This window comes from Cydia fagiglandana, chromosome 12 (genome assembly GCF_963556715.1).
Source record: "Cydia fagiglandana chromosome 12, ilCydFagi1.1, whole genome shotgun sequence".
Taxonomy (NCBI): domain Eukaryota; kingdom Metazoa; phylum Arthropoda; class Insecta; order Lepidoptera; family Tortricidae; genus Cydia; species Cydia fagiglandana.
In genome coordinates this window covers 1,007,566-1,023,888 of record NC_085943.1, presented here as the reverse complement: position 1 = coordinate 1,023,888, position 16,323 = coordinate 1,007,566, and the positions used below count along the sequence as shown (strand labels likewise).

The following is a 16,323-nucleotide window of genomic DNA, read 5'->3' as shown; positions in this document are numbered from 1 at the left end:
GTTTTTATTTTATCACTTTCACAGACACGATTGAAACTACGCTTTGTATATTTAAACTGACAAGTTAGTACTTAATTTGAACGAGATAATTTTCATTGTTTTGTTTGCTGTTCTGATAACAACTTACTAACATAATTGTTTCTCCAATGATTGTAAGCAAGAGTCTAAATAGTTTGAGCATCTACCGCTAATGTCTTAAAGATTGTGTTGTCAGCGACCGAATTTCTTTTCCGGCATACTATCAAATTTGTCCGTATCACGTGAAGTGATAACAGGTGACGTAACGATAGCGAATTATTTGTCATAACTGATATTATGGTGTTCGTTTTATCAATTCGCTTGCAAATTATTGCCGTGTTTTACCTCGTTAGTTCAATTAGTGTGGATATAGGTTATTCTTAGCTCGATAATAGTTTCCTCCTTTGATTAGAAATATAGAACGTACCGTTAATAATAACTTAGTAAAATTATATTTCTATAGTTTCATTACCATTTTATAACGTCGATTTAAGATATATTAGTCATTCAAGATTTTAAATCGATTAATACTTTCTTTATGTTACGAGTAGTAGAAAACAGAATATCTAGTGTAAATTTCATTATTTTCATTCGATAACGTGACGAGCTAACGTTTGCGTTATGTGACAACTTATGTCTATTTGTATAGGAATTTGAACAGCGCGCCAAGCGGGACGTTTTGCAAACTCAAAATCCCATCTACAATGACACCTAACCTAACGCAAACGAGTACGGCACGCTATCGAATGTTTACTCTAGGGGTAGGTGCATAGAATGTCCGCAGTAAAAAAGAAACAATGTACCTAATCTTAATAATCAACTTTAAACCATGTTGATAGTGTGTTTAATTTACCAAACTGATAAAAACCTCTATCTTGAGAGCAATGACTGTCCAAATAGCGTAAATTTATAGTAAACGTGATAATCCCAAAGCAAACATTGTTAACATAGTTACATCTTGTTTGCGGGCCTTTGGATTATCCTGTTTGGTTTATGAAATTGCCTTGATCGTGGTCAAGATAGCCTAGATTCCTTGAATGATGATTTGGACGCAATTTCTAGCAAAATTAGATTGGCAAGAAAATTTTATATATTTGTACTTAGTTCGAAGAATCTCCAAGTTTAAAAGGCTGCCGATAGTCAATCGTTCGCGCAATTTAACTGGTTGGATGACGTAAATAAATGTATATTCTTTTCTTTTCAATTTTAATGGCGGCGTATGCATGCTTTTACGCTATTAATGCTATATGTTAACGAGTACGTCCAATGGTTAACGGGCAAGTATACTGTAGGCCGATGCGGTACGCTTTTACTGTTTCTGTATGCAACACCGTTGTTGATTTGCGACAGTGTTTGGGGTTGAAACCTAGGACTGTGGGGGCCTAGCACGGTCCGCGTCTATATGGAATTACAAACGGTCACGAATTGGGACAATTTTTTTATTTATTAGTTTTTTGATTTAATTATTATGTCTGTAAACAAAGGTAACTCACCTGATCCTGCGGATTCTGTAGATACTGCTGCCTCAGCACCTCCAACTCCAAATTCTGAAGCGTCGGCATCGAAATCGAATTCCTCCTCAAATTCGCCCGTCTCTGTTCTGCTTCCATATCCTTCTCATTTTGTATCAAAGCCATAGACTCTTCCGCAGCTTTAGAAGTACTAGGCGACGTGAGATCAGTCGATTGCGTGCTTGGACTATTAACTCTACTAGATTTGCTTGAATCTGGTTCTAAAGTTATATAAAGCGTTCCTTCAGGTGTATTAACTACTATAGTATCACTGTCTGGTGAAGAATGTACTTCTCCTAAGTCGGTAGCATGTATTTCTTTGGTTTCTCGTTTTGGTCGGGTTGGTTCTCCTGGCTTGACATGGTCAAGTTCGATGAAGTCGTCCACGAAAGGGATTTCTTTGTTTCTTTTGAGTTCGGGGGAGTTGAGGCCTTTTGCTATTTCTGGTTGGCCGTCCATGTTGGTATTTCATACAGCAGTAATCTGAAAAAAGAGGTCTCTGGTTAGTGGAGGGTTGTTGTCGTCTGATATCAGAGTGTTATAAATTCCTCCTCAAATTCACCACTCTCTGTTCCGCTTCTATCCTTCTCATTTTGTTTCAAATGACTTAGACGATCACAGGTCTTTATGATGTTCACATATACGATTCTATTTATATTTTAAAGTGAGGTGCAAGCTAGTCTAAAAAGGTGCTAGGTAAAGTTGTCCGTATAGGCAGCAACAATCACCATTTAAATAAAATCACGTTGCCACCTGGAAACCTGAAGGGTACCTATCCTTTCTTTTACGTTATGAATATTGGAAACGATTCTGAGTTAAGGAGTGATTCTTTTGACTGCGTGGAATTTACTATATTTTATTTACGTTACGTTACGTTATCTATGAAAAGGGACCTTATTGTCGATGGCGCTTACGCCATTATTAACGATGCTCCTATATAAATACAATGCCGCGCGACGCTGTGCGGCGTAAGCGCCATCGACTATAAGGTCCCTTTTCATAGATAATGCCTCATATTTTCATAGGTATTTCAGCTGGGAAAAGAAGTTAGGACTTAAAATAATGAAGTTAAATGTTGATGAAATATAAGACAACAATTTTATAATTACCTTACTCCGTAAGAAACTTTGAAACAATGCACCATTATTTTCATGTTAAAACAGTTTTAATAACTGTAGTCTAAAATAACTGCTTTAAAAATTATTAAGTAACAAGTAGGTAAATACACTAAAATTAATAAAAAATATGAACAATAACCGATGTCAATGACAGAGACATGTGACCAAATCAGTTGGTTTAGTGATACTGTACCTACCTAATGCTAACATTTGGTTTGAGTAACATATTTAAGTAAAAATGTTGTTAGCGTATACCATATTTAGTAAGGAGGATTTAAAGGTGCAACTACAGATCTTAGACTGTCAATGTACGGCTTCTATGTAGCAATTTAACTATCTCTGAATGTTATTCAATATTCAATACTTACCATAAATACTAGTAGATAAGTTAATAGATACATTAGATACTGAAAAGTTTCCCAAAAGTGATTACAACGATTACCTACTGCGATAGGTATCTACCTATGATTTTACCTGTTTACCTGTAAGAAAGCTTAGTGTTAAAAAATAGCTTTTATTAAGATACCTAAGTAGATATAGAGTTAGACAAAGATAAGGCTGCAACGATTTTGATACGACGATCTTGAAATTAAATTTGTAATGTATTTTTCAAATGTTCATAATAGAGCTACTAGGAAGGGTTTTTTTATTCAACTCTCAGGGCTTAAAATATATCGGGTTCATTTTTTTATTTACAACTATTATGCGAACGTAGTCGTAGACGGAAGTTAGTCCGTAAAAACACGCAATTTAAGTGTCAAATAAAAATATAATTTTGATGTTGATGTCATTTTTTTTACATCTTGACATTATTAAAGGTTGAGCCTTGTCGGTCATCATTAACACCTGTCATTTCATTGTTAAACAAAAAATGTAATGACGCACGTTTTGAAGTATTTTTGGTTTTGGTAAGTATAATTGTGGCTCTCCATCAGAAAAGGGTCCTTGTGCACACAAAGTCCCTAACATAAGTACCTATCCCGTTTTCTAAGCAATTAGTATGGCACCGCGGGTACTTAAGATGGGTCGGGAAGTAAGGGGCACCGACCGTACGTGACGCTATTTTTTTAAACACTTCTGATAAAGCTAAGAAGCTAATATTTGGTATGATAACGTTTGATTGTTTAGCTTTATATTCAACGGTACATAATACAGGAAGGTATCTGTAGATAGATTATTAAGGTAATCAAACGCGTCACGTCCGATATCAAAATGACATTTAGAAAGAGAGAAAATAATCGATATCATTCAGTCACTAGATTTATATCGACCGGGATATAAACTAGAGATGCACCGGATATCCGGTTACTATCCGGTATCCGGCCTATCCGGCCATTATTTTACTATCCGGCAGGATACCGGATAATGACCTTCTATCCGGCCGGATACCGGATAGTAACATAACTTGGTTTCGGAGTAAATAAATTGGATTTAAGAAACAGACACGGTCATAATCATACTTGATTATTATTTTAAAACAATTTAATCATTCCACTGACTTACACGCGCACTCATTTCGAACCTAGAAATGAGTCCAGCCGAAAGTTTACTAGGAAACAGGTCAAACCTGCAGAATGCGCGCCTGAAAAACCGAGATCTAGGTATAGTTCCGCCGGCCGAATATCCGGCGGCCGGATACCGGATATTCGGCCAGTGTCCAGGCCGGATATCCGGTATCCGGTATCCGGCCAAACAACTATCCGTTGCATCTCTAATATAAACCGTGATTACCTTTTGTATTGTTTTGTGTGTGTTAAGGTAATCACGGTTCATATCCCGGTGAATATAACTCTAGTGAAACTAACCTTGAATCATTCAAAACTGTTATCATTCAGTTAGCTTGCATTTCGCTTACACTGACGTAGCTACATGTATTGGCGCGACGACCACTAAATAACATGATTCAATTAGGTATGATTCTGATGTTCGAATCGGCCGGATGCAAATCTTCATCTTATAAAACAAAGTCCCCCGCTGCGTCTGTCTATTTGTCTGTATGTATGTTCGCTATAAACTCAAAAATTACTGAACGTATTTTCATGCGATTTTCACTTCTCAATAGAGTGATTGTCGAGGAAGGTTTGTGTATAATTTGTTAAGGTTTTGCGTATCTCGTGCAAAGCCGGGGGCGGGTCGCTAGTTATGAAATAAAATTGTCTTGAATTCCTTACGCCCTTAGTAACACCAAAGAGAATAGCTATTATTGCCAAAGTAAATTTTGTAGTCACGGTACATTTACTGCCATCTATCGACACACGATTAAAACTTAAAATAAAATTGAAAATGCGTAAATTAATCAAAATATGTTTACGGATAAATGATTTTTAATTTTTATTGTTCCATACTGACCCATGTTCTTTCACTGATATTGTTAATATTGTTAAAAATCAAACGGTGTCAACGCCAACTAGCCGAGAATAGGCCAAAGGTTTGTGCGCCATCTATGCGAGAATGACTATTTGTTAATATCCGAGGCACGTTTTTTCTTTAGACTTTATTCATCTTATACGAAGTTACATATGTCTTTGGTAACACTAGCCCGCCACTGTACACATAAGTCCAAGGTCGCGAGATACCGTCTGTGTGCCGAGATTATCTCGCAGATTACCAGCTTCCATTCCGCCGTACCGTAACTGTGACGCCATTGTGTGTAGCCCTTTGTAATTTTATTACCTATTAGAAAGTAGAGTTTAAATAAAGAGTCAAATCATGGTAACAAAAGCTGCTGAGTCAGCTTATAGTCTGACTGTCTAAGCTAACTTCTCTCTTCTTCTTCTTCCTGGCGATGTCCCGGCATTTTTCCACGGCTCATAGGAGCCTGGAGTCCGCTTGACAACTAATCCCATGATTTGACGTACGCACTAGTTTTTACGAAAGCGACTGCCATCTGACCTTCCAACCCAGAGGGGAAACTAGGTCTTATTGGGATTAGTCCGGTTTCCTCACGATGTTTTCCTTCACCGAAAAGCGACTGGCAAATATGAAATGATATTTCGTACATAAGTTCCGAAAAACTCATTGGTACGAGCCGGGGTTTGAACCCGCGACCTCTGGATTGAAAGTCGCACGCTCTTACCGCTAGGCCACCAGCGCTTCTGACTAAGCTGACTCGGCAGCGATTTTGATAGCAATTAGTAGACTGTGCAAGTGTCATTTTAAACGTCCAACTTCTATGAAATTATACATACTATTACCTACATAAGAAATAATCACGACTTTATCCCGGAGGGGTAGAGACCACGGATTTCCACTTGCTACGATCCTGACATACCTCTTTCGCTTTCTTCACTTTCATAACATTACATTCCTCATACATGCGTGCCCTTGCCCTGGTCTTTCTCCCAGAATTCCGTGATGTGATCAGAGAAAGTCCGCCGAGGTCTACCCCTTCCAACTCCCTCTTCTACTTCTCCCTTATACACTCTCTTTATTAGCCTTCTTTCACTCATTTTTCCACGTGTGGATTTGTTCAAACCATTTCAACATATTATAACGTTTGAAGCGGTGGTGGCCGAGTGGATATATATGACGCCCGACTTTTAATCCGGAGGTCGCGGGTTCAAATCCTGGCTCGTATGAGTTTTTCGGAACTTATGTACGAAATATGATTTGATATTTACCACTAGCTTTTCGGTGAAGAAAAACATCGTGAGGAAACCTGCATACATCTGCGAAGAAATTCAAAGGTGTATGTCCCCAATCCGCATTGGGCTAGCGTGGGGACTATAGCTCAAGCCCTCTCGCGCATGAGAGGAGGCCTGTGCTCAGCAGTGGGAGGTATATAGGCTGAAATGATGATGATGATGATAACGTTTAAAATAACACTAGCATCTAAAATACTCGTATTCACGTGAAGCATATTGGAAGCAGTGTACCTATTCGAAACGATAACAATTCAATTTAATTTCCAAGTGCAAAATTGCACTCATGAATTGGTGCGCGTTATGCTATTTTAATGAAACATCGATGATTCCTTATCACTGATATTGAAAATAAAATATTACTAAAATAGGCACATTTAGTCATTAGGTAAATAGGAAACCTTGTTAAAATGTTCATAATATCATAATCTCTCACACATGCAAACAAATTTTCTAAAATTACATACGAGTAATTGCATCTTACCTCAGAATAATAAGGCAATACCCAGCATCCTTCCCATAGTTCATCTTTAAGCCTTCCATTGTATGTAAACTACGCGACTATTACAAAGTATATAAACAAACTTAGCAGGGTTATAGTTAACACCGCGTATATTATGTAATCTACGTAGAAAATACACCAAAAACACTGAACATTTTTTTTGGAGCAACTTTTTCCTGATTCACAGTCCCAAATCATCTTTAACACTTTGAAATACTTTAAAACACAACTATAGACATCTAAAGATAACTATTAAAAAACAAATGCGCGTTCAAGAGTTCTTTACTCAAATTTAAATCAGCATTCTAAATTTAAAGTTAATCTAAAAACGTTCCGCCCAAGTTAGAAGATTTAACGGTCATGAGCGCGAACGAATCGAAAATTAAGTTTATAATTAGTCGAATACCGATAATTGAAACCGCCTGAGTTCGATTATTCACCACTTAGAACACACGTCACTAATTATCGGTTGCTAAAACAATGTTTAGCAAATCCTTTAAAAAAGCTTTAGCCGAAACATGTACTCTCAAAGACAAACATTGCTAAAATGAAAAACAATTGGCATTTAAAATATCCACGTTCAATTATTCTTCTTAAATGGCAATCTCACTTGTATATACAAATGTGTACTCTATGACTTTTAAATAAGGTTTATTTCCGAGCGTGATGTTTTAAATTAATTTTAACAATATACACTAGTTGCTTGTTGCTCCGGTTCAGTAAGTATGGTGTTATTAGAGAAGTTTCCTTAAATAAAACGTAATTGGTATCAATTATTCTCTGAAGCGAATTTAAATAGCCGGTGATGTCTACAGTCAAATAATTAAAATAAATATAGACACGGACAGAGTGACTAAAATATGTATACACGACCTTGATGTATGGGCAATAAGGTCGTGTATACATATTTTTGAACTTTGACCGTGTCAATATTTAATACCTTGACTGTACTTACTCAGGCAATGGTAGAGTTAAAAAACAGATATTAGTTATGTGACGTCATAAAATTAAATAAGTAATGAGCATTAAAAATATATTTTATTTTGTCACATAACTCGCACACTTCTATATGGGGTTTATCGAAGATGATAAAGAAATTAATAAGATCGGTATACGAGTATATACCGGATATTTCCGCAAAACGGAGTCCATTCGACCTGACTCCTTCTTTCCGGGGTGCATCTGTACCTATTACCGACAGCCTGGAACTCCTCGGCATGGAGCTGAGTTCAGTCCTCAGCTTCGGCAGCTTCATTGAGTCTAAAGCACAAACTGCGGCCAGAAAGCTGGGCGTCCTAAATAAGGTGAAGCGATACTTCACACCTGGACAGCTTCTAACACTTTACAAAGCTCAAGTCCGGTCGTGTATGGAGTATTGCAGCCACCTGTGGGATGGCTCAGCTAAATACCAACTCGCCGCTTTGGACTCAGTGGAGCGCAGAGCCAGGAGGAAGGAGTGGCAAGGAATGGAATTCCTTGCCGGCGTCTACTTATATTTCCGTGTTCTTATAACCCGGCAACCTTCAAATCAAGAATGAACAGGCACCTTCTGGGCGAGCTCGCTCCATCGTAGGCCACGTCTACGCCTCGGCTAGTCTGTGGCCATGAGTAAGCCCATTCATAATAAAAAAAAAAGATAAAAATAACAATTAATTTCACAGGCAGTTAAATATAGGATTTTTAGTAACAACGCCCTATTCTAATTTCACAATTTGTTATGATTTTGATGAATGGTTTTGACACGAGCTTGACGATTGTCATATCAAAACCAGTGCTAAACCATAACAAATTCTTTGTTAACTCTGAATCGGGATCCGTTTTAGTTACTTTTTTTAAGCAACGTCAAGCTGAAGATTGCTTGTTGTTGCCAACCGTTTAACTTTCTGACACCGTATTTACAAACATGATGTCCATTTCACACGGAACAATGTTAACTTAGAGGCGATTTAGTCAACGTCGATTATGTATTATTAGTGACAATAGTGATTCGTTTCCTCGTTCGATGTGATATACATACTGTAGAGAACCAGCCATTAGCAATGGCCTCAAACAACAATTTTTGACAGCCAGGATTATTACCCAATCCGGTCAAATTGTGTTTTTTGAAAAACTAATTATAGCCATCATTTTATGAATGTAGTATGAAACCTTTGGCCCCCCCCTCCCCACTTTTAGCATGGAATATATCCCGGTTGACGGTTTTTTTTAATTTTTGAGAAAAGTATTAGGGTTATGGTAACATTCCATTTCTAACCGCAGCTGCACTACCGGTACTGAACGTGTCGCTGTCATTGTCAATTTTCATAGTAAAATGAACAGTAGTGCAGCTGTCGTTGGAAATGGACTGTCACCTTTAGGAAAAAAGTGTCAAGGTAAGAAATAATCCTTAAAAATTTTAAACAAAAAAGTTACTTAGTTTCTACTGTTATACAATAACTATACTCCTATCCTTACGCATGTGTACACAATAAGTTGCATTATGTCACTGCATCCTTCATACAAGTCACTCATGTGCAAATGCAAATGCAACGAACAAAGATCTCTATTTAGGTCTCTATAACAAAACATCACAAGTACCTTGATATTCATACTTATCGCGATCTATTATTACAATCAATTTTAGCTTTTATATCATTGGAATATAGTATAGTTTGGTCTGATAAGCGTGATTTCATAGGTCTTTTTGATTGAGTTGTGCTCTCGGGAATGCAGGGCCTTTGGAACTGTGTTAATTAATTATAATACATTTACATAATTAACTATTTATCCTTGATATATTATTAATCATGTTACAGCTCAAATTAAAAACGGTGTCGAGTTCAGTATGTAGATTTCGAACGGCAACTAAATAATTAATCTTTGCCGGGCCGTGCTCTTTGACATCACCATCCCCCATTGATTCGGTCGAATTGTGTTTTTTAAAACTTATTATAACCAGCATTTTATGAATGTACGTATGTAGTATGATACCTTTGGGTATTGTGCTTTACGCACACTAGCGTCCCACCCCCTCCCCCTGACGCAACCCCCCTTTTAGCATGAAATATGTCCCGGTTGACGGTTTTTTTTTAATTTTTGAGAAAATTATTAGAGTTAGGATTAAAAAATTAAGGTAATTTCATAAAATGGCTATAATTTGTTTGTCTTCCCCATACATTAGAACATTAACCGAATCATTAATCTTGTGCGAATAAGGAGCCTCTCCTGCGGTCGCCCGAGACACCTTGATCAAATAGGCCCCCGTTAAACATTGGTAAACTTCCTATAAATCTAATTTTAGTAATTGTGTATCACATTCAGTGTTGCCAATTCGGATTTTGAAAAAATGCTAGACTAATGTCTAGATTATGCCAAAATTATGCCAAAGCTATTTGAAATATGCTAAAATGTCACTTGAAATTAAAAAATTAAAACACATACATTTTTCAAATGCATTACATTTGGCGACCTTGTGGTCTGCTTGATCAACTTTATATAGTCCGTCGACGTCCATCCGTCCACAAAAGTCAAAATTCATATGAAAATATGAACCACATAAGGCGATGGCGCATATTGTTGCTGCCAAGTTGGTGCAAACTTGGCTTAGACTAAATTATGGTAAAAAATATGCCAGATGCTAAATTGATAATTTTGGTGCCAAAGCGAGTGAAAATATGCCAGATCAGGCATCATTTATGCCAAGTTGGCAACACTGATCACATTTCGCGGGCGGCCTTCAGATAATTCTTATCAAACAATCTGTCCTAATTCATTTACCGCCGACAGCATCCTGTGTTACGCTACCCATGACCTTTTATAACATTCTATTAATGTTTCCTTTTTTAGGGCCAGATTTGGGCCATGTTTATTAGATGTGATGTTTGGAGATATGCTAGCAAAGTGGAAAACAGACAAAAATCTCATTTTGATAACGCCTGAAACTATCTTAAACTTAAACCTAAATTATATTACAAATAATGTAATTAGGTATTTATACAGTATGTGTCTGACCATGGGGCTTTAATTCCAGGGCTTGATTTTACTCGCTAAACTGAGTTACTTTTACTATGGGACCAACCCTAAAATCGGGGAATTCTTTTTGGCTTTTCCATAGAAAACGTCGACATCTGATCAGCCAAAATGTATGAAAAAGTAAAAATTTCTATCGAGATTTCGGGGTTGGTGCCATAATAAAAGTAGCTCAGTTTAGCGAGCAGAATCGAGCCCTGAATTTAAAGCCCCATTGTTAGTAACACCCTGTATATGTATACTGTATAATATACGGAATGAATACTCTAAGCTTACCTACCTAAGCTTACTTTTTTATTGTACAAAACCGAATTTACATAAAATTTACAGAAACTTAGTTTACATATTTTCCTATGATATAACCTACATTATTTATTATATGTATACTAGAGATGCCCCGAATAGTGAATTTGGCCGAATACCGAATACCTAATATTCGGCCTCTCTCTCGGCCGAATACCGAATATTCGGCATGACATGCGAACCTTTTGAGTTAGAATTACTATGAAAACTTTTCGCCAACAAAGCAAAACGTTTTCTAAGATATATTTTTATGATGAACAGAATTATATAATGAATGTAGTTAGAGTCAATCAAATCAGACCCATGACAAAAATAAAATATTTTGTAGTAAACAAATGCTCAAAAACGTGCCTTCGTATTTAACTACTTTCCAAGAATACGTTTTAAATATGAAATATACCTATTTTTGGTTGTTTTTTTTTAGTAGTTTTTATTTTTAGGTAGGTGTAACAGATATTCGGTACCTATTCGACCGAATAGTAGGCTACATTCGGCCGAATACCGAATATTTGACAAAGTGGCCGTATAGGCCGAATACCGAATAGTTGCCGAATATTCGTGGCATCTCCAATGTATACCTAGTAGATATTGTTATGCCAAACATCTAACATTCGGTGAACTGACACAAATTGAATAAGTAGGTAAGTATACATCCCTATGTAAACTGTTGTACCAAGTATTAGTATTGCACAAACCACTCAATATTAAATAAGTAAATAGTAATAGTAAGAAGTTAGTAGCAAAATTTGAAGTACCACTCCACACTTATCAGTCTATCATTTATGAAACTAGCTGTGTGTGTGTGAAAAAAAAACTAGCTGTTATAGTGATACAATGATGCGGGGATAAATTAATTTGACTCGAGAAAGTAGGCAACAAATATTTTGTACTATATTTGACTCGGGAAAAGGTGAGAAAAAACCGGCCAAGTGCGAGTCGGAGTCGTGCACGAAAGTTTTCGTATCATTACGCAAAAACCGTAAAAAAATCACGTTTATTGTATGGCAACCCCACTTAAATATGTATTTTATTTTGTTTTTAGTATTTGTTGTTATAGCGGCAACAGGAATATATCATCTGTGACAACTATGAAAAGAGTTACAGCCTGGTGAAAGACAGACGGACGGACAGCGGAATCTTAGTAATAGGTTCCCGTTTTTACCTTTTGGGTACGGAACCCTAAAAAGATGTGGTATCTAGAGATTAAGGGCCACTTGCACCATCCCACTAACCCGAGGTTAAGCGGTTAAACCGTTAACTTAGGGTCGGTTGCACCAAAAGGTCTGTCACCGATTTAGCGTTCGCTAAATTTGATTGTATGGAAAGTTTCATAGTTCTCTGCTGCTTGACGTTGATCGGTCTGTTAATTGTGGTCGGTGCAACTGGCCCTTAGTGTCAAATTGTACTGGTAACCATGGTAACTCCGTTTAGTGGAACCCGGGGTTAGTGGAATGGTGCAAGTGACGCTAAGTATTTCTAGTAATAGTGTAGGGATAGGAATGAAGCAATGACGGCAAGTAATGAAGTTTAAATATCTTGTGAGGAACCGCCATGAGCATAAATAAAGGACATTATTCAAGTATATTTTTTACAGCTTACCTTATTTGAGTCCGTTGTCAACTTCGCATCACTTTAGTTAACTGCAGGTCTTTAGTTTAACTGCTCCACTGACCTTCAGTAAACACATTCACAACGATGTAAAGTCATTTAGTTATGATACTTATGATGGTTTTAAGTTTGATTGTTCCTAGGTAGTTTATTTTCAAATCTATACTTATAGTCTGTCCCCCTTATTCATACTAAAGTTGACAAGCCGATAATAATCGTTTCCATCATACCAATACGTCGGAAAGGGACAAACGATTATTATCGGCTTGTCAACTTTAGTAAACGTTTATGAATAAGGGGGTGTATTTTTAGGTATTTAAATAAAAGTAAACAAAATCTACCCTCAAATCGCTCCTTAAGCCAGTTGAGGGTAGATGAAAACATTACATCAGATCGTTCAGTGACTTATATCTAGGCGGTTTTGTATTTGTTTGATTAACCAATAAATGTTATAACTACCCAAAAACGTACAAATTGTATGTTTACTTTTATTTAAATACCTACCTATACTCTATCTTTAATAGAGTATAGGTAGGGATATTATAAGTAAGATGTTAAGAAATCGAAATCCAATTAAAAATATTATAATTTGACCATTTTTAGCTTTGCATATGTACTTTAATGTCTCTACAATCGGATAAAACCCTAAAAAATAAGAAGGGCTTGGCACAAACTACATACATATATAGACAGATATTTCTATAATCTACAGTAAATATCTGAAAAAAAACTGCAGGTAAAGTAACAAAATTTCAGGAGAAGTTATAGAAAAATTATATGAATTTACGTTTTTTTTTAAGTCAAGAATTTCACTGTCATACCTATTAGCTTTGCCTGTAAGGATGATTTTGGGTATGTAATAAATAAACAAATAAATGACCAAAAGCTTGTAATAAATCTATTAAGTTCTTTTGCACACATCATTAAACTCTATATGATGTCTTCAAATATCGAAAATTGCGGCCAGTATAACTTTTCTTACAACAAATTTCTTATCTGCGAAAATGTTATTATTACGTAATAATAACATCGATATTGATTTAATGATGACATAATATTTGTTTGTAGCAGTTAGATAAACTCATATAAATTTTTTTTTATTAAAAGTTTTGCTATCTGTAAAATCTACGTTCTTTAAAAATAAATATCAAATTATCAATCACTATTATTGTTACTAGAACGATATCAGTTGAGTACAGTTTAGAGTACAGTTAACAACTAAAATTAATTAAAATTTTATTAGGAAACAGGAAATAGCATGTGGTGTTAATGTAAAATGGAAAAGTAATAAGGAAGCGAAGAAAACTAGGTTTAGACACGTTTTATGACTTTGCAATAGGCGATTTAGAATTACATATTGTTGTTTTAATAGCATTTCGCCTCGGCAACAGTGGAGTGTAATGAAAATTGTGTTTTATAGCAATAAATGAGAAAAATGATTATAAATCCTTTAGCGCCACTTGCACCATCCCAATAACCCGGGGTTAAGCGGTTAAATCGTTAACTCAGTGTCATATTGTACCGGTAAACATGGCAACTCCAGGTTTAACCGGTTAACCCCGGGTTAGTGGAATGGTGCAAGTGGACCTTAGTGGCATAGTTAGCATCAATAGCAGCGGATGAAACAACGTGCCAAAAGTAGAGTAGAGTTAGACCAAGAAATGTCTGCAACGATTTTGATAGCACACGCAGTGCAAGTGTTATTTTAAACGTCAACCTTCAATGAAATTGTGACTTATAAATAACACTTGCACTGCGTGTGCTTATCAAAATCGTTGCAGACTTATTTGGTCTAACTCCATTTATTTCGGAAAAGAAAAGCGCGCGCAAAGTCTAAGAGCCACTTGCACCATCCCACTAACCCGGGTTAACCGGTTAAACCTGTCAAATTGTACTGACACTGGGTAACAGTTTAACCGGTTAACCCCGGGTTAATGCGATGGTGCAAGTGGCGCTAAAGGGTTAAATTTATAGTCATCATCACTAAAAATAAAATTATTCTACTTTAAAAACTTCACAAGTTATCCAAAATAAGGTGTTTAAACTGAAATTTGCAAGCGTTGTGATGGAATTTTATGATATAAAATTATAAATCCCAGACTTTTTATGAATTACATAGTTAAATTAATTTGCTTGTCACATTTATAATTTTAGGAAAAAAACGCCTAAAGCACAAAACAATCTATGGCTTTAAGGACACGCATCGCCATAATTGTTAAAAAAAAAACAACACAATCTATGTGTCAACTGGATAGCACGTTTGAATTTGGAACATTTAAAATACCGGTAAAATCAGAACCAGCGCGAGTCCGAGCGCGCGCATCACACTGCCTCATTATCTTTACTTGCCTGCGCCGTTCAGGTGAGGTTGCTCGTCCACTGCTGGCTAAGCTATGTTATAGCTCAGCTAGGTCGGCAAAATGTGGCTAGCAAGCCGCTCTTAGGAGGTATGTTGCGGGTCTTATAGTAGGTAGGTCAAAAGATTAAGAGCCAACAGGAGTGGTCATTTCTCCATACAAACGTACTCGACTGTTTCCTCCGTGGGTTTTGATGCTAGAGCAATGATTTTTTCAACACAGATTAATATTGTCAATGTCTGTGTCGGACTGTTTTGCTTTTTTTGATATTTTTGTTTTTTAAGGCGCTAGAGCCCTTCAAAAATGGCCAAAATGGCCTAATTGACTATGCCGAAATGAGAAGCGTAGTATTCAAAACTGATATCAATTAGCCAAAAAAGCAAAACGGTCCGACAGAGATAATTTCATAATCATTTAGATTTCCAAGTTTGATTAGGATTGGTTAAGTTTTGGAGGAGGAAACAGTCAAGTTCGAAACCTCAATTTTTGAGATTTTTACGCAGGATTTTTCGCACTTATCGCACTAGTTTTAGGAGCCGCTTCCGTTAGCGAGACGGGTATATTTACCTAAAATATTTAAAACTCAGCTCCTGTTTCGTCTTAACATTTAGAGTTGCAATACTAGGGAAAACAACATTTGCCGTTCTGAGGTTGTTAAAACTGATAATTTCTAATACGGTTATTTCTTCTTCCAAAATATATGCCGAGCTCTATTTAACTCTTTAGATCAAATATACACCGAGGGCTGAGGAACTGCGCTTCTAATTTTTTGAAGACAAGTTTGACTGTCTCTACCAGCCTCTTACCAAACATTTATATAGAGTATATCACAGTCGTTCATGACTAGGTGCTTGAGACTTCAATTATTAAAACCACTAATATAATAAAGGTAATACATATAATCATCGCTTCTTACTTTCAATGGACGGCGTACCTTATAAAAATGATCTTGAATGTGAAAATCGAAAGACGTTTTCCGACCTTACATCATCAGTGTTTGACAGGGCAAACAAACCGATTATATTATTATATGTTACAGTATTATGCTGGTAATAACTCATATACTTAAGTAGGAATTGTGTGCTGGTCACCCACAGTGGGTTTATAGCTGAGGAATAAAAATATGCAATATAGCAGTAGGTATATTTTTATTTTGAGTATTAGGTAACTTGAATCAATAAACAAACCATGTACTTACTTAGTCGGTCAAAAATCAACAACAAAGTCCAAATGATATACCATATAATTATTTTCCTA

At 36.3% G+C, this 16,323-nt stretch overlaps 1 protein-coding gene across 2 annotated transcripts in view; it reads right to left on the bottom strand.

The window, feature by feature from the left end:
- LOC134669407 (myogenesis-regulating glycosidase) overlaps positions 1 to 15,043 on the bottom strand; it is a 58,480-nt gene extending 43,437 nt beyond the window's left edge. Inside the window, exons 1-3 of one of the 2 annotated variants that reach the window (XM_063526935.1) lie at positions 14,994 to 15,043; positions 12,701 to 12,773; positions 1,512 to 2,012 (exon numbers count right to left, since the gene is read on the bottom strand). In XM_063526935.1, coding sequence (XP_063383005.1) covers positions 1,512 to 1,988 — 477 coding nt within the window. In that variant the 5' untranslated portion in view covers positions 1,989 to 2,012; positions 12,701 to 12,773; positions 14,994 to 15,043. Of the gene's footprint in view, positions 1 to 1,511; positions 2,013 to 12,700; positions 12,844 to 14,993 lie in introns of those variants that run through there. The other variant, XM_063526934.1, reaches the window with a different exon arrangement.
- Positions 15,044 to 16,323: the final 1,280 nt, after the last annotated feature.